At 44.4% G+C, this 15,758-nt stretch overlaps 8 protein-coding genes across 8 annotated transcripts; 5 read left to right on the forward strand and 3 right to left on the reverse strand.

The window, feature by feature from the left end:
• Nucleotides 1-13: 13 nt before the first annotated feature.
• On the forward strand, nucleotides 14-1,069 carry PICMEDRAFT_12501 (hypothetical protein; the record flags this gene model as incomplete). The annotated part of the gene is made up of 1 exon (XM_019159936.1): nucleotides 14-1,069. The coding sequence occupies one exon, from the start codon at nucleotides 14-16 to the stop codon at nucleotides 1,067-1,069; it is 1,056 nt and encodes a 351-aa protein (XP_019017176.1).
• A 308-nt stretch (nucleotides 1,070-1,377) lies between these two features.
• On the reverse strand, nucleotides 1,378-1,833 carry PICMEDRAFT_59630 (hypothetical protein; the record flags this gene model as incomplete). The annotated part of the gene is made up of 1 exon (XM_019163378.1): nucleotides 1,378-1,833. One exon carries the CDS (start codon nucleotides 1,831-1,833, stop codon nucleotides 1,378-1,380), a length of 456 nt encoding a protein of 151 aa, XP_019017177.1.
• Nucleotides 1,834-2,190: 357 nt separating this feature from the next.
• PICMEDRAFT_12503 (hypothetical protein) lies at nucleotides 2,191-3,714 on the forward strand (the record flags this gene model as incomplete). Its single annotated transcript, XM_019159937.1, has 1 exon — nucleotides 2,191-3,714. The coding sequence occupies one exon, from the start codon at nucleotides 2,191-2,193 to the stop codon at nucleotides 3,712-3,714; it is 1,524 nt and encodes a 507-aa protein (XP_019017178.1).
• A 57-nt stretch (nucleotides 3,715-3,771) lies between these two features.
• PICMEDRAFT_17296 (hypothetical protein) lies at nucleotides 3,772-7,612 on the reverse strand. Its single transcript, XM_019161534.1, has 2 exons — nucleotides 7,504-7,612; nucleotides 3,772-7,306 (listed from the first exon to the last, which is right to left on the reverse strand). The coding sequence occupies exons 1-2, from the start codon at nucleotides 7,524-7,526 to the stop codon at nucleotides 3,814-3,816; spliced, it is 3,516 nt and encodes a 1,171-aa protein (XP_019017179.1). The 5' UTR covers nucleotides 7,527-7,612; the 3' UTR covers nucleotides 3,772-3,813.
• A 574-nt stretch (nucleotides 7,613-8,186) lies between these two features.
• Nucleotides 8,187-8,651, reverse strand: PICMEDRAFT_28158 (hypothetical protein; the record flags this gene model as incomplete). The annotated part of the gene is made up of 1 exon (XM_019162534.1): nucleotides 8,187-8,651. A coding segment is annotated over one exon (465 nt), but the record flags the coding sequence as incomplete, so codon positions are not given.
• A 1,553-nt stretch (nucleotides 8,652-10,204) lies between these two features.
• PICMEDRAFT_17298 (hypothetical protein) lies at nucleotides 10,205-13,051 on the forward strand. Its single transcript, XM_019161535.1, has one exon. It carries the CDS (start codon nucleotides 10,673-10,675, stop codon nucleotides 12,947-12,949), a length of 2,277 nt encoding a protein of 758 aa, XP_019017181.1. The 5' UTR covers nucleotides 10,205-10,672; the 3' UTR covers nucleotides 12,950-13,051.
• Nucleotides 13,052-13,250: 199 nt separating this feature from the next.
• PICMEDRAFT_17299 (hypothetical protein) lies at nucleotides 13,251-14,666 on the forward strand. The gene has a single exon (XM_019161536.1). The coding sequence runs from the start codon at nucleotides 13,322-13,324 to the stop codon at nucleotides 14,519-14,521; it is 1,200 nt and encodes a 399-aa protein (XP_019017182.1). The 5' UTR covers nucleotides 13,251-13,321; the 3' UTR covers nucleotides 14,522-14,666.
• On the forward strand, nucleotides 14,653-15,750 carry PICMEDRAFT_17301 (hypothetical protein). Its single transcript, XM_019161537.1, has 2 exons — nucleotides 14,653-14,882; nucleotides 15,015-15,750. The coding sequence occupies exons 1-2, from the start codon at nucleotides 14,817-14,819 to the stop codon at nucleotides 15,480-15,482; spliced, it is 534 nt and encodes a 177-aa protein (XP_019017183.1). The 5' UTR covers nucleotides 14,653-14,816; the 3' UTR covers nucleotides 15,483-15,750.
• The last annotated feature ends 8 nt before the right edge of the window (nucleotides 15,751-15,758 follow it).

Here is a 15,758-nt window from a genome sequence, read left to right on the forward strand (position 1 = left end):
TTGACCAAACACGATGGAGGACAAATACGTCGGTTTGTTTTTGGCGATCAGCTCGTCCTTTGCAATTGGGTCGTCTTTTGTCTTGACGAAAATTGGACTATTAAAAGATGGATCTAGAGGAGAATCTCTCACGTATCTCAGAAACCCCATCTGGATAGTGGGTACTACTATGATGGCAATAGGAGAAATTGCCAACTTTGCCGCATACACATTTGCACCACCTATTCTAGTGACACCTCTCGGTGCCCTTTCCGTCATTATCGGTGCGGTTTTGGCTTCGGTATTCTTAAGAGAAAAGCTAGGTGTTTTAGGCAAGTTGGGCTGCGGTATTTGTCTTTTGGGGTCCATCATCATTGTCCTCCATGCTCCACCAGACAAAGAAATTACCACTGTTGATGAGATCTTGGCGTACGCTGAAAGACCGTTATTTTTGGCGTACTTGTTCGTGGTTAGTACATTTTCCATTTTTATGATCGTCAAGATTGCACCTAAGTTTGGTTCCAAACACCCTATGATTTACATTTCGATTTGTTCTGCAGTTGGCTCGATTTCTGTCTGTGCAATCAAAGCTTTTGGTATTGCATTGAAACTCACTCTCAGTGGCAACAACCAGTTTTCCCATCCATCGACTTACATTTTCATCATCACGGTCGTTGTTTGTATTTTGACACAGATGAACTATTTCAACAAGGCTCTTGCTCAATTTGATACCTCTATTGTGAATCCACTTTACTACGTCACATTCACCACTGCCACGTTATGTGCTTCTTTCATTCTCTTCGGTGGGTTTAACACCGCATCGATAGTTGATGTCATTTCCTTGTTGTCTGGATTTTTGATCATCTTTAGTGGTGTGTATCTTCTAGACATCTCCAGACACAACCCTGATACCGAAAACCAGCAATTGTTTTCGAGTAACAGTGAAGGGTTGAACGACATTCCACTCAACAGTGACTTTTCAGCATATCAGTTCAGAAAGTCTATGGAGAATGGCAGACCCGACTACGTTGACTTGGAAAACAACGACAATGTAGTACGCAGCAGAAGGTCGGACAGTTTTGAGATCTGAAGCAAAAGCAGGACTTTGTTAGCTTAGCTACTCACTATATATAGGCACATTCATGCTCATATGAGTGGTACAAAAAAATATATGGATAGTATGGGTTTTGAAAACGTAGAAAGCAGGCTTTGTTTATAAAGTATCTGATAAGCCTTTCTTAGAATACAATATAGTTTCTGCCTACATAGTAAAATTATTACTGTAAAACGAATTATCTAGCTCGACTGTGTGATAAGCTCAGCCAGTGGTCGAATCCAATAAAGCTGTATCGGAATGTAACTGTGGTTATTGATATATGGCATAAATGATTAGTCAGATCAGATATCATCGATATCCAAGTCACTAGCTTCTCCATCATCATCGGACTCAGCACCGAACTCGAAGTTCATGTCCTCGTCTTCATCACCACCGAAAGTATCAGTTTGGTTGATCTTTGCGGATTCTGGCAATTCTCCCAAGGAAACTAACTGTCTGGCTTCGTCGGCATTGTATTTGTGGACAACATCACACTGTTCTTGCTGGAAGTCTCTCAAGGCAACCAAAATTATATCACCCTGAGACATCCAGACCTTCTTTCTCAACTTACCTCTGATATGTGCTATTCTGACATTTCCATCGAAACATGTAGCCTGGACTCTACCGTTACCTAGCATCTTTGTAATTTGAGCGTATTCTTGGTCTTCATCCCTGAGGATAAGCTCCCTCTTGGTGGTGTTCTCATTCTTTCCTCTTCTTCTGTTCTTACCACCCTTTCCTTTACCTTTGTTGGCCATGTTGAAAGGAAGCTGTGCTGTTGTGTGTTTGCTGTATCAGATTCAGCACCAGAGCCAGTAGGATCACTTCAAAGGCAAAGAAATGGGGCAAACCTTCCCTTCTTCCTCTAGATGCTGAATTTTTCACTCTGGCTGAGAAGACAAGAAAAAAAAGAAGAAAACCACACCAGATGGAAAATCCGTGCACCATGCGATTGACTTAGCCACTGAGCGCCATGAAATTGTCACCACTGGAAAAGATGATGATTCAAACAGAAGGAGGAAAGGAAATAGAGCAAGAAAAAAAGAGGTTGCAGAAGAGTCAGTAGACGCACGCAGAAGAAGTTGGAAGTCTGCAGTCAAAAAAGAAGGAACACCATGGACTCATTTGAGTTGCAGATGCAACTTACGGGGCTTTTGATGGGGCTAAACTCGTCCAAACAGGCGTCTTTCGAAATATGCAATTTTTTGATACGAAACTATGTTACACAAGAAGACCTATACCCGGCACTACTAGACGTGCTTCCGAAACTAGACATCAATAAAAGACTCAACTTTTTTCAGTTCATTGACGACTTCCTTACCCTGGTTACTACAGAGCCAAAATACAAGGACAATGACATAATTTTCAACTACGCATTTCTCATAATATCGGACTTGCACAAGATCTTGCAGTATGTGCTACCGGAAACGCCATCGAATGTGACAGACTCGAGTATTGCTGGTGCTGAAGCTGGTGTGCCAAAAAGGTCGGACATCAGGACTTTGGCGAACTTGCCTTTTTGCTACAGCATGTTGGTGCACATTTCCAAACTCTTCAATCTTCAAGTTCTTGCACAATTCCAAAAAAAATACAACAGCAACTTACTCACTGAAACAGATATTGACAATGTTAAAAGGGGTCTTTACTTTGACGAGAAGAGCATGTACATGGAGAATGTGGAACCAACAAAATCAAGTCATGTGGATGACTATGTTAACTCTAGCCCAAAAGCAACTGATGATTCTCATCAACAACAGTTAGAAGACAATTACATACCTGAGAAAATCAACCAGGGACTCATAGCAGCATGGGACTTTATAATAAAAAAAAGAAAGCAAAGTGAATACGAGTTCTTGTTGATAGACTACTTGGATGATCCCTTTCATATCAAGCCAATGGAATCAACTAGTAAAATTCCTAACTCCGGGGCAAACATCAACAACACTTCTAGCCCTACGATTTTCAACACGAGCGTAAAGAATACGGAAGATGGAGCCACTGCCAAGACTCCTGCTAAAACTCCAGGTAAGACCCCCGCCAAGACCCCGGGAAACGTGTCTTCTCAAACACCATCGAACTCCAATATATTATCACTCACCCAAAGCCTAATTTTGCAAAGAATAGAAGCCGACAGGGAAAGGCAGAAGAGAGGTAAAGAAACTCTTTGGGAAGTGGAACGTCCATCTGGGACTATAAAATTGGCGGAGTTCGAATACATATACGACACACTACAGCCATACGATGAAGTTGGAGATAAACCAATCATTGATGAAATGGAAAATTTGTACGAATTATGCACTTTTAGGGAAGCAGGTATCACAAAAGCTGCCAACAAGAGTCATCCACCTCCTACCAAACAAAAACCCTCAAACAGATCGTCTTCGACCAAAGCTAAAAGTCGTGGAAAAACTGCTTATGATTCTCAAGATCTCTTTTACTCAAACCACAAAACAAAAAGACCACGTACACATCCTAATATGAGCTCGAAGAATACATATATTCCAAACTCAAATTCAAACGAATATATGGATAGCAGACTGTACGATGGTTACTATGATTACGATTCCGAGTGGTACTACAAAAATGGAAGACAGAGTAATTCCAAGAGAGGAGGTTATGGGTACGAAAGGAAAAGATAGTTGATGTGTAAAAGTCAAATTAAAATAAATACAAAATCTATGTAAAAGAAACATTTATGACTAACTGTAGTCTTTGTATTTGCAGGACAAACTCTCTATTTAATTGAGGAAGTTTATCAAATTGTTGATACCTTTAAGCGAATATTTGGCACATGTTCTACTTTTACCAGTTTGTCCAACACACACAGTGACAATCTCCCCAACTTCGACAGAGTCTGAGTATTCTTTGATGCTATTGAAATAACTGAATATTTCTTCGTCAATTTGGGTTGTTGCACCACAGGCAAAGATAAAATCATAACACTTCTCTGACGAAGAATTTGAAGTCAAACCTGAGCTACTAGTCTTAGTTAATTCGATAGGTGAAATTGGGCCAGGGGAATGTGCGATTGAAGAGCCTCTGGCCTGAAACACAGGGGAAGTAAATGCCGATGCTGTTGAAGGTAGTTTTTGTAAATTCTCGTTCCCTTTATTCTGCTCCATAATAAATTCCAAGGCCCGAGTTATCAAGTTCATCTCCTTTACGATTAGTATTCCACTTTTCAAACTCGCATGCACATTGAAATCCTTCTCAAACAACTCATTGATATGTGTGATTAAATCTCCAATCAAACCATTCTTGTAATCTATATCGATATCGATAGTGGTTTCTGTATGGAACATCACAGTGCATTCTTCGGCTTCATAATAAGAACCTGGGAGACGTTCACAAAAAGCTTTGATTATATCAACCACAGTTGGAATCCACGCTTTTTCTGATTCATCAACAACCGTAAACCAATCACCAGATTTTGGAGGCTTTATTATTCCTCCGTTTTCTGCAATCAACCCTATATCTGGTACCCGTCTGTACAATCTCAGCAATTCTGATCTTTGGAAAATACTGAAAATGTAAACGTAATTATTAGGGTCAGCTGATAGGTTGGTTAAAGTCTTATGTATCAATTGTTGTTGATAAGAATGAATTGTCTGTCCATGAATTTCTAAGTTTGCGGTCAAATCATCAAGATTCAAAACATATAACCTTTTACCATCGGTATCAGAAATAGAACTCAAGGCGCTCTCATAGGCTTTCTTTGTCAATGGTTCAAGGGTATTATATGACTGAAGAGATTTTGAATTGGCATACGCATTTTCAATATCAAGGAGGCATTTCCTTACCCAGGTCTCAGAATCATTATTCAAAATCTGTTGGAATGAGCTATTCCATCTTTCAATCTTTTCATCATCCAACATGTTTAAGCATTGATAGATTTGGCCTGATACTTGACGAATATTATAAGGATTTGAAAGCAGCGGACCCTTGGTCAAAACAGAAGCAGACCCAACAAATTCACTCAAAATTAATGGTGAATGTAATTTTTCTGACGCACAAATAAATTCATGGCATGTTAAATTCATTCCTTCTCTTAAGGTTGACACAATAAAAACATTTGCTTCGCTCAGCAATGCAAGGTATTGCTCAAACTCAATATCCTGATTCAAAAGAATAACAGGTTGATCAATTGAAATGTTTTTAGTTTTGGAATTTATTCTTTCAGTGATGGCCAAAAGCTCGTTCTTATAGTCCTCATCAGTTGATCCACTTTGAACACAAATCAGAATCAAAATTGTTTCACTTATATATTCTGGATGGTCGTCTAAAAACCTCTCATAAGCTAGTAACTTTTCCTTCAATCCTCTAATTTGATCTATTTTATCCCTACTAACAATCAACTTTTTGTTTGGCCATCTTTCTTCAATTAAATTCTTCCAATTTTTCACAACGCTTGACTTCAATTGGGTATCCAGATGTTTGAAGTTCAATCCGATAGCATTGTAAGAGACTGTTGTTAACCTGTCATTATAGTACACTCCAGTTGAATTGAAATCTGCTAGCAACAACCTATTAGAACTTTGCAAGAAATGAGCCATATATTCTTCGTTCTGGAAAGTGATACAATCTGCGCCTAGCATACCTTCTAAAATCCTTTTCCTCTGTGCTAAGCAACGAAATACTTCACTGGAAGGAAAACTGATATGCAAGAAGAAGGCAATTCTAGCATCAGGAATTAGCTTTCTTAGCATGAGGGGTAATAGCATCAAATGGTAATCATGAACCCAAATGATATCACCCTTCTTGTATTTTTCAGCAATTTTGTTAGCATACATTTGGTTGAGTTGTTCGTAGTACTTCCAGGAATGGTTTTCAAAAGCGTTGGATTTAGGATTGTCAGGAATTTGATAATGGAAAATAGGCCAAAGAATTTGTTTACAGAACGACTTATAGTGGCCTTGAAAAACTTCATCATCAAGAAAAATAACGTTAGAGTTATAATTGTCTTCTAATTCATCGGTAATATCTGCTTTTATATTTTCCGGAACAATGTTTGACGGGATCGATATCGTCCCAATCCACGTAAAATCTCCTAAATTGCTGTCTCTGGCAGACTCGATAGAGTTGATCAAACTTCCATTTCCTTTGTCAAATTCTACGACTTTCCAAGGTGAAGTATTGAAAAGATCGTCCATATCCTCTGCAAATTTATGGCGCCTTGAAAACCCACCAAATGGTACGATTCTATTGCAATCTTTGGTGATCTTCATCACTTCATCCTCTTCTTTCTGTAGCAAATCGGTGTAGTTACCAGAAACAGAATCGTAATTGTAAGTGTCCATGATGTTCTTTTGCTGGAGTGGATCGGATCCATCATTGCTTGGTTGCCCCTCTAGTTCAGCACTTGAGGCACCAACACCGATCTTCTTATCCAACGAAAGAATGGAAGCTGTTTTCAGGTTTCTCAAGCTCGAATGATGTGTCCGATTGATTCTCATACTCGAGAGTTTTGGTTCGAGAAAGGGTTTCTTTGGAAGAACCTCGTTGACTAGAGGTTGTGGGGTCACGTTTCTCAACATGGCCTTTGGTTTAACAAGAGTCGGAGTCCCCTGTAATTGTCCATAGGGACTACGGCCTGCTTGGGGCTGGCTTGGTGTTGGACCCAAGCTAGTAGGTACCAGTTTCTCTGCGTAAGGTGAGCTGTGTATGTTTCCCAAGGAGTTCACGTCGTCGAGGGAAGTGGAGCTCAAGGTCATTTTGGTCTTATGCGGGTTGTTGAAGAAGAAGTCTTGGACGGACACATTTTGGTTCGAGTTGTTGCTGAGATGGGAAACGTTACTCGAGGTGTGAAGGCCGTGCGGATGTTGAGGGAGATGATGACCCAATAATGGGCTGGGAGAGGCCGGTGGAACCTGCTCGGTAAGAGCCCCAACTGGCTTTGGTCTTGGAACAACAATGCTACTGGTTGAGGATATCGAGTCTGTGTCATCATCGATGTTTCCGTTGAAGTTGCTGCTGTCCAAGTAGGTGTCTTGGTTGGAGTCAATGGAGAGGTTGGACGAAGATACGTTGTGGGATAGGGCCTGGATGATGGAGAGGTTCGACTCGTCATCATCGTTCGTGCTGAGGTTGGACGATCTTCTCAAAGAAGGGTTGATGTCCGGTTTTGGCACCTCTTTCCGAATTGGTTCAAATATATCCCCCAAAAACTCGTTACCACCCATATCCGCAGCATCCTCGGGCTTGAGTTCGAAATGAACGGTGTACGGTAAAAATCTTGATGAGAAAGATGATGTTAGTACTTGCAAGGAGCGGTGTTTCGGATCAATGACAACCTCTGGAGGAGATTTGCATGGTTTTGTAAGTGCGTAGTGCACAACGACGTTCATTCGTCCCCCCTTTAGGGGAGAACTCAGGAAAACAGGTATCTCTCTACTCCGTTAACGAATCGATGACGGCATTGAAATACTTACAATGATGCAACAAAGATAGTCATGCTGGAGGTAGTGGCAACAAGCAGATATGGCTGCTATTGTAGACAAGCAAATGTGTACAAATCTAACAGGATGAGGAGAAAGCAATTGACCGCAAAAAAAGAGAGTTCAACACATTTTAAGGACGGGTAGGACATGAATCGCAACATGTCCTGCATGCGCAAGCCAAGCCAGATGTGTGGATAGGTTTCTCGCTTCTTCTTTTTCTGGAACAGCCCGAAAGGACCATGACGGGGATGTATCGATTTGTCTCTTACGTCATCCGGCCACACGTTTTTTTCGGACATACACATAGAGTTGCATTCGTTTTTTACAAATCTAAACACGATCCACCTTTCGGAATGGAGTCTGTACAGAAAGAGTAGGGGACTGCTAGCCAGTGCGTCTTGCCATCGGAGTTATTACCGTTTTTCAGTTGTGTTGTATTGATGGAAGAAAAAAGATATAATGTTTCTACTCTAAATAAGGGCTGACAAACCACCTGCCAAGACACCAATCAAACCAGAAACGTATAAAGAGTTTGATCCGGAGTCATAGGTTGAAGTCTCTTCTTCGTAGTTGTAGTTGGAAGAGTTGGTGGAGTTGTTGTATGGCTCATGGATCAACTCGTCGTGCAGGACATAGTCGGAAGACTCATCTCTAGTCATTTTACTGTGTCTCTTCAACTTGATGTTACCACAGGATATCTTCTTGTTGTTCTGGTCAGTGATGACCAACGATTTACTACCAACAAAAGCCTTGTTGTTTGGGTTCAAGGAGAGGTATGGGTCGGTGTATCTGGTTTCAAAACAGGTGGTGTTGATGTAACCGTGCTTACCGGACAAGTCACCCACGGAACAGAGGGCATCATTGTCGAGGTCGTCGCAAGTTTTGTAGTGCGCGTCGTAAGGGTTCAAGGTGCTTCCACCGTCCTCACAGTTGCCCTTTTCGCTCACCTGCGAGTCAAGAATGTGGTATTGGAAAGGACCTGCGTTTGGAGGCAACCCGGTGACGTCCAAGTGGACGTCAACAACGCCGCTCTTGGCCGTGAACTCGATGATACCCTTCACTAGACCCTTGTCGAGATGTGCTCTTGCCACAGCCTTCTTCTTGGAGTCCGAGTTGTAAGGAGCCTCTCCGGCGAGGGCAACAGAAGTTAATAGCGAGGTAGAGACAAGATTCTTAATAGCAACCATTTTGTCTTTTTGGATCTTTTAGAATATTGAAAGCAGGATAGCAAAGATGTTTTTTTACTAAAGAACAGCGATTACTCAAACAGTATCGAGAGTGAGTGACCTGAGAAGAGAAAACAGCCCCAAGACCAGACAGACCCGAAGCAGAAACGGGGGAGGGAAGAAGAGGACGGAGAAGAAGAGGAACAAACGTATTTGTATTCCTCGTCAAAGGAGGACCTGCCACCGTGTGAGGGGGGAAGAAAGGGGCACTGGCTGCCCCAGGGTGCCGAAACGTGTGCCCGAGGGCATCCCCGGGAACGAGGATTTTCAAATTGCCGCATTCGGCAGGTGCACCTGCCCTGCCGCCACATTCATGTTGCCTCCCGGCGCCCTCTCCCCCGCGCACACCCGTGCACCGGCCAGCCGTCTCGTCACGTCTTTCGTTCTACCTTTCCGTTTCCGCCTATTTGCGCAGCGTGCTCTCCCCGTCCTTCCGGGCTAACCGTTTCGGCGAGTTTTCATCCTTATCGTCCGCGTGCCGGAGCGAGCGGGGCAGCAGCAGCAGGGATAAGCACTGGGTGAGCGATGATGGGGCATGGGGGGTTTAAGGGTTGGCCAGGCTGGCGTGCCAGCCAATAACGGGTGTGGCAGATCCCTGCCGGCACATGTGTGGGGCGTTGTCACCAGATACACACCCGCCCTCCGGATGCGGACGTGTTTCCGTCCGGCGCAGCTTGCTGCTATCATCTGCTGTGCTCTGCTCTGCTCTGCTCTCCCGACTCCGGGTCTCCCCTTCTGCCCTCTACAGCTGCGTGTGCCCACCGGCCCACCGTGCCATAGCGCCCCACCCGCCGGAGCCTCCTGCCCCCTCCTGCCCCCTCCGTCTGCCCGCAACGTCCCACTATTACTAATTCCCTCCGGGAACGGCCACGTAACGCCTTCTTTCTCTCCTCATGTGCCGATATGCACCTTTCTGTGCTGTGGAAAATCAGACATGCGCCTTATCGTGCAGATAACCCTCCTTCTGCCCGCTGCGTCGCCGACGCAGCTGGCACGCTTTCCACATACGCTCTCCGCCCCCGCCCGCTTATCTGCCCGTTCTTTCCGCCTCTGCCGCTTTTTATCCTGCCATCAGTATCTGACAGCTTTACACGACCCCTCAATGCCTTCCCCCCTCCTCACCCCTCCTCACCCCTCCTCCCCCATCATCGGCCCTTGCCCTGTGTAGTCCATCCCTGCAAAGAGCCGGAAAATCCGTCCAAATGCGAAAATGAAAATCTCCAGAAATGAGAAATGCCGGAAAGAAAAAAGTCGTAATGCGAAATGCCGAGATAAAATTTTTTCAGTGTCGCAGTCGCATGCTGCGGTGCTCTCTCACAACAGCATATGACCACGCTGTGCCTCCCCCAATCAACCGAGCGACCCTTTTTTTTTCCAGCGCTATCACCCTGGTTGGCGATTTGATATTGACGGTTTTCCAGTTTTTTTTTTCATATCTTTTTTATCTGGAGTGCTGTCCACTCTCATCTGCGTCTGCCAGTGCTGTTGCGGTTGCTTCTGAACTGCTTTGCTGCGTTGTTGCTTCGTGTACACCCTGCATTGCTGTATCGCCACCACCTTTGGGCTGCTTATCTGTGCCTCTACATACACACGCTACCTAGCTGCCGCCCGGACACCGTTCTCAGCTGCACCCACGCCCTCATTCTTATCTACGTCATTTTTCAGCACACCACACAGCGTTATCTGGACTGCTTCTGTGTGTGTCCTGCTCTTTCCCACCCACCTACACACGTCCACGTATCCAGCGAACCGCTGAAGCACCGCCACACGTGCCGTGCATAGCTCTGCCCTTCCCAACCGGCGCTTTTCGCTTTTGATTTGTCTTTGCTGTCTCTCAGAAGGACTCACTCAAAAGGGGAGACCGAAAAAAAAGAAGAACTCCAAGTCTGAGACACGCCGACCCGTCGAGCATGCTGAAGGCCTCGTCGTCAAACATGGAACATCTGGCTTCTACTAGTATCGACTCTGGCAATCCGGGCCAGAACCCCGCCTTACCCCCTGTCGTTATGGCCCCCTCGGGCCCCCAGGCTACTGCCCCTGCTCAGGCTCCAGGCACTGCGATCCACCTGCCACCGTTCTCAGTGCCATCTGGATCCTCTGGCGCTGCGCCAGCTGCACCTGCTGCGTCGCAGCAGTCGCCACGGTCGAACCATGCCAACAGCCACCAGCATTCACAGCCTACAATCAAGTCTGAAGTCTCGGTGAAGGACGAGTTCAGAGATGAACCGCAATTTCCTGAGACGCACTCCCAACACCTGTCGCCATCGGGCTCGAATCAGGACAACAACTCCTCCAGCGAAGACGGCTCCAAGAAAGACTTGGACCACATTGTCCCCAATGCCAAAACCACCACGACAACACAGTCGAACGGTTCCACAACAACAAAACAGAACATGTCCACCCCGACATGTAAGAACTGTAAGACCCAGACGACTCCGTTGTGGAGAAGAGATGAAACAGGCCAGGTTTTGTGTAACGCTTGCGGTTTGTTTTTGAAACTGCACGGACGTCCAAGACCGATTTCCTTGAAGAGTGATGTCATCAAGTCAAGAAATAGAGTCAAGCACAACAACAAGTCGTCACCAAACACACCTGAGTTGAAGGCAAAGGATGTCAATGGCTCAAATGTGCTGAATGGCACCCACAATAACACCAACATCAACAACAATAACAACAACAACAATAACAACTCCACCAGCGGCAACCACTCTTCACCAGCTTTGCCTTCCAACGGAAGTAACCTTCCAAACCAAAACGGGATGCAGAGCATCAACAATTCGAGCAATAACAAGATCTCGTCGAAGTTTTTGCCAAAACAGTACAAACCGAATACGAAGAATTCCAAATCGAAGAGATCGACCAAGAGTGATTCCAAAGACCAACCTAGTAAAGCTGCTAAAACCAACAAATCAAAACAGCTGAATCACAGTGATGGTGTTAATGGTAATATCACTTCTCCAAACCTACTACCACTTTTGCCAAGAGGCCAGGCCACTCAGAACTTGCCTCCTGGAACTCCTTACACCTACGCTTCTACAACTGCTTGGATGAATAAGTCTCAAGGTACAAATATCCAATCTCTTCATTACCCTTCCTCCACCCCAACACAGTATGTTTCGAATTTGAATAGAATCACCTCACCGTTGCTGTTATCCACGACGACACCTCCGAAATTAAACCCAACCCCTTCTCAGTCTCAATCCTCCGAAAGATCTTCTTCAATGAACTCTGTTCCAAACAACTTGAATAGAGATGCGGTGCTGAATGCAGCTGGCGCTTTAGAAATCCTGAGCCAGCAAGCAACCTCTACAGATTATATTCCTGGAATGAGATTGAACTCTCCACACTCAACTCCTCTTTCAAACCCAACTGCAATGGTGGAAAAGTTGCCCCCAATCGGTCTGTTATCTAGATCCCAAACTTCATTCAATGAGCACGACGGCAAATCTTCATCCAATGAACCAACTCATTTGCATAATATCTTGTCACCGCCAAACACCGATATAAAATCGCCTTCTCCTGTAGCGGGTATAAATCTTTTGCAACAGCAGCGACATTATCAAGCTGCCGAGCAGATTCATACCACACTTCCTCCACTGACAGCGATCACGCAACAACCCCCACTTCCTCAGCAGCATCAGCATCATCAACAACAACAACAACAGCAGCAACAACAAACTCAACAAGCTCAACAGCATCAACAACAACAAGCTCAACAATCTCAACAGCATCAACTACTAGAACAATCACAGTCGCAGCAACAGCTGAACAAACTCCCACCTCTTAAAAATGTTCCCGGAATTTCCAGCGTAATGTACAATAACGATGAAACAAACTCGAAAGTTCATGGCCCGCCCGGTAGTGCCAGTGCCAGTGCTGATGTCAGCTTGTTGAACATCAACAATATGAATAACTCCAATCTTCACGATGAAAATGAAAGACTACGTACACGGATCAGTGAATTGGAACTAGTGAATGATTTGTACAAGACACGAATCAATGAACTTGAAGAAGTCGATGCAAAGTTTCAGAAGGCGGAATCAGAGTATAGAAAACAGATTCGTGACCTCGAGTATTCATTGGGTCTTCAAAACCAACAACAGGTTAACTTAAAGATGAATTCCGAATTCAGTGGCGAAAAGCGTCAGGCAAGTAACGATGAAGCCGTCAATGCAGGTCACATTGAAAAAAGAATCAAGGTAGAAAATTGATTATATGTGTATATATATTTTTCCCCCAAAAAACCATTTGTGTCTTATTACTTATATCTATTCCAACTTTTTTCTTTTATTTATAGTTTTGTGGTTTCTCCCTTTTGTTTTCCTTTTTTCTTTAGGTTATCCATCACAGCTTTATGATAAATTCCATTTAAAATATGTTATGAACGAAAATTAGAAAAATTATATAGTACGCGATTACGTGATGTGGTATCGAAGAATTTATCGATGTCAGATGTGGACCATCTGAACAAAATATATTAACCGAAAGGCGAAAACTCAGTAATTGTGTCCACTTGATGTTTGAACTTGACACAGACGAGGAACTGGAGCAGACGTTGTAAAAGAAAGCGGACTTTTGATATCATGGAACAGAATTCAATAGCGTCCAAGTATAAAACGTTGAATGCTGACTTGAAGAATGTGCAAGGGAGATTGACGTTTGAGCAATTTAGAAAAATTCATAACGAGTTCATTGAACTATCTAATCTTATAGAAAAAGCTGACCTGTTTTCTGAAAATGAGACGCTTGATGAAGTGTCCACTTCTTCATTGGCATACTTACTTGTCTCGTACAAGCATGGAAAATTTATTGATTCAAATGCCGTAAGCTCCCAGTTGGGAGTTGATGCAGAGCCTGCAAAGCGTAACCGGCTGAGGCTAGTCACCCTTCAGATAGTGGAGTCGATGATATGGAAGTTTGTCTCATTGGTTGTGCTAGATTTAAAGATTGGAGATTCTCTCGGGGAGGAAGATGAGAAGTTCAAGGGAATATACAAATGGATCACAGCGTATTCAGATATCAGACAGCGTGAAATTTCCAGCCACGGAACGAAAGGATTTGTAAAGCTGAACGAATTGGAGCTGATCAATTTTAAAGGTGCAGGTCCTATGGCCCGTAGAGACATGAAGATAGACAAATGGAATCTTGAAAAGGCATTGGGGCAAAAGGTGAAACTTATCGGGGATACCGATGACATGGTAGGAAAATTTGACGATGAGGTTGTCAGAAAGGTTCGGATAGACCAGCTACTGCTTGCGGTGGTTGAATCTGTCAGTTTGCTCGAGAGTAACGCCATGGAGAGAGAAATGTTGACAAATGTACAGGGATCGGGCGATGATCTGGAACAGCTCAATATCGAGGGCATGAAGCTTATCAGCCCTGAAACGGAAGACAAGGATTCCAGGAAAAGCCAAAACAAAGGCTCGATCTTCGATAAGGGGTACACAGACAAGCTCGAGTTCTCGGATAACGACAAAAAGCTTCTCAGCAAAGAGGGCAAGGTTTTGCGTCCTTTCACAATCGTCAGCTCAGACAAACAGAGAAAGGAGTTACAAAATAAGGTCTTTGGGACCGGTCAAGTGTTGCCGTCAATGACTGTTGAGGAGTTGGTTGAGCAGGAGCTACAGAACGGTGGTATGGTGAAACCAAAGGAGGAGGAGCCCGAGATCGACGAGGACGATTACGAGTGGCAGAACAAGGAAACGCGCCGCTTAAGAGAGTGGGACGACTTCACCGACTCCAACAAGAAGGGGAGTGGTAACAAGATGGGCAACATTGGGTAGCCACTGCGCTTACCTTTCTTACACTTTTTCTAAACGTTATAGGTCAATAGCTGATGAGAGTATCCTGTGCAAATGTAGCCTTCACACTGCGAGCCGTTTTCGTGTGCCACGCGCCCCGATTATCATGGCGCCAAAAATATTCAGGGTGGTGCACGCATTATTGCGGCCGGTGGTTGATCTGAGAGAACAGCAGGCACCCGTTGTTGTTAGTGTTGGTATCATCCGTCTGGAGAGAACGACGTTTGCACTCCAGCCTCCCGCACATATAAACACATACACGTACAAACAGACCACGATGTCGAACTTTGTGCCTACCCAGTTCACGTCTTTCACCGACAATTTCGACTTCGATAAGCTCAAGGTAAGTGATTGGTTACCGGGACAAGTTGCAACAGCTCTCTTTTCCGCTCCACAGCAGCTATCACGGCTGAACCAATAGAAGCAAGTACTAACATCTTAACCTCGCTCCCAATGCATCTTCTATTTACCAAAGACGGGCACTTCTTCCACCTTCATGAGCAACATAAAATCCATGAAAAAGGTGGACGACTTTTTCGACTTCTCGAGAATGTCTATACCCAAGAGCATCTTCGACTTCCAGCAAAGAGTCACATACAATCATTCCTACTTTGCCTCCAACTACACGGCCCTCGCCTTCCTTTTCTTCCTCTACTGTATCTTCACCAACATACCATTCTTCCTCTTCGTCTTCGTGGAGCTGGTCATCGTCTACTTCGTCCAGAAAGCATACGGCAACAGCGACGAGCTCAGCTTGAGATTCTTCCGCTTACACAGAAACGTCTGGTACTCGATCCTTCTCACCATCAACATCCCGGTTTTCTTTTTCTGCAGTCCTTTGTCCACCGTCTTCTGGTTGTCTCTCATCACGGCTGTGTTGGTCCTCTTCCACGCCGCCATCATGGACAAACCTGTCGATGCTGCCTACAGCAATGCTGTCTGAGCATATCGTCCATATCTTCTGTATAGCTACTGTATTGTTAGGTTACGTATCCCGACTCTGTGGAACCTGGAATGTCTCTCACTGCGCCACAAACGCCGATCGGCGTATTTTTGCATTTGTGGCGCAGCCCCGGCTTTTCTTCTCTTCCTCGCTCTGCCCCATGAAGGGCTAATCTATCGGGGGTGGCACATCTTAAAAGTTGGTGATTAGATGAGCCCAGAAGACCAGATGGAAAAGGGTGAGCTTCTGTATCTCGAAAAATAACCACACAAAAGA

The sequence above is a fragment of the Pichia membranifaciens genome (genome assembly GCF_001661235.1).
Source record: "Pichia membranifaciens NRRL Y-2026 unplaced genomic scaffold PICMEscaffold_4, whole genome shotgun sequence".
Taxonomy (NCBI): domain Eukaryota; kingdom Fungi; phylum Ascomycota; class Pichiomycetes; order Pichiales; family Pichiaceae; genus Pichia; species Pichia membranifaciens.

What these genes read in the sequence shown, in the direction of transcription:
- PICMEDRAFT_17296 (XM_019161534.1), bottom strand. Translation starts at nt 7,526, where the DNA reads ATGACTATCTTTGTTGCATCATT. An exon ending in ACTATCTTTGTTGCATCATT is followed by an intron (nt 7,307 to 7,503) that starts GTAAGTATTTCA and finishes TTTCTCATCAAG; the next exon opens with ATTTTTACCGTACACCGTTC.
- PICMEDRAFT_17298 (XM_019161535.1), top strand. Translation starts at nt 10,673, where the DNA reads ATGGAACATCTGGCTTCTACTAGTATCGACTCTGGCAATCCGGGCCAG.
- PICMEDRAFT_17299 (XM_019161536.1), top strand. Translation starts at nt 13,322, where the DNA reads ATGGAACAGAATTCAATAGCGTCCAAGTATAAAACGTTGAATGCTGAC.
- PICMEDRAFT_17301 (XM_019161537.1), top strand. Translation starts at nt 14,817, where the DNA reads ATGTCGAACTTTGTGCCTACCCAGTTCACGTCTTTCACCGACAATTTC. An exon ending in TCGACTTCGATAAGCTCAAG is followed by an intron (nt 14,883 to 15,014) that starts GTAAGTGATTGG and finishes TATTTACCAAAG; the next exon opens with ACGGGCACTTCTTCCACCTT.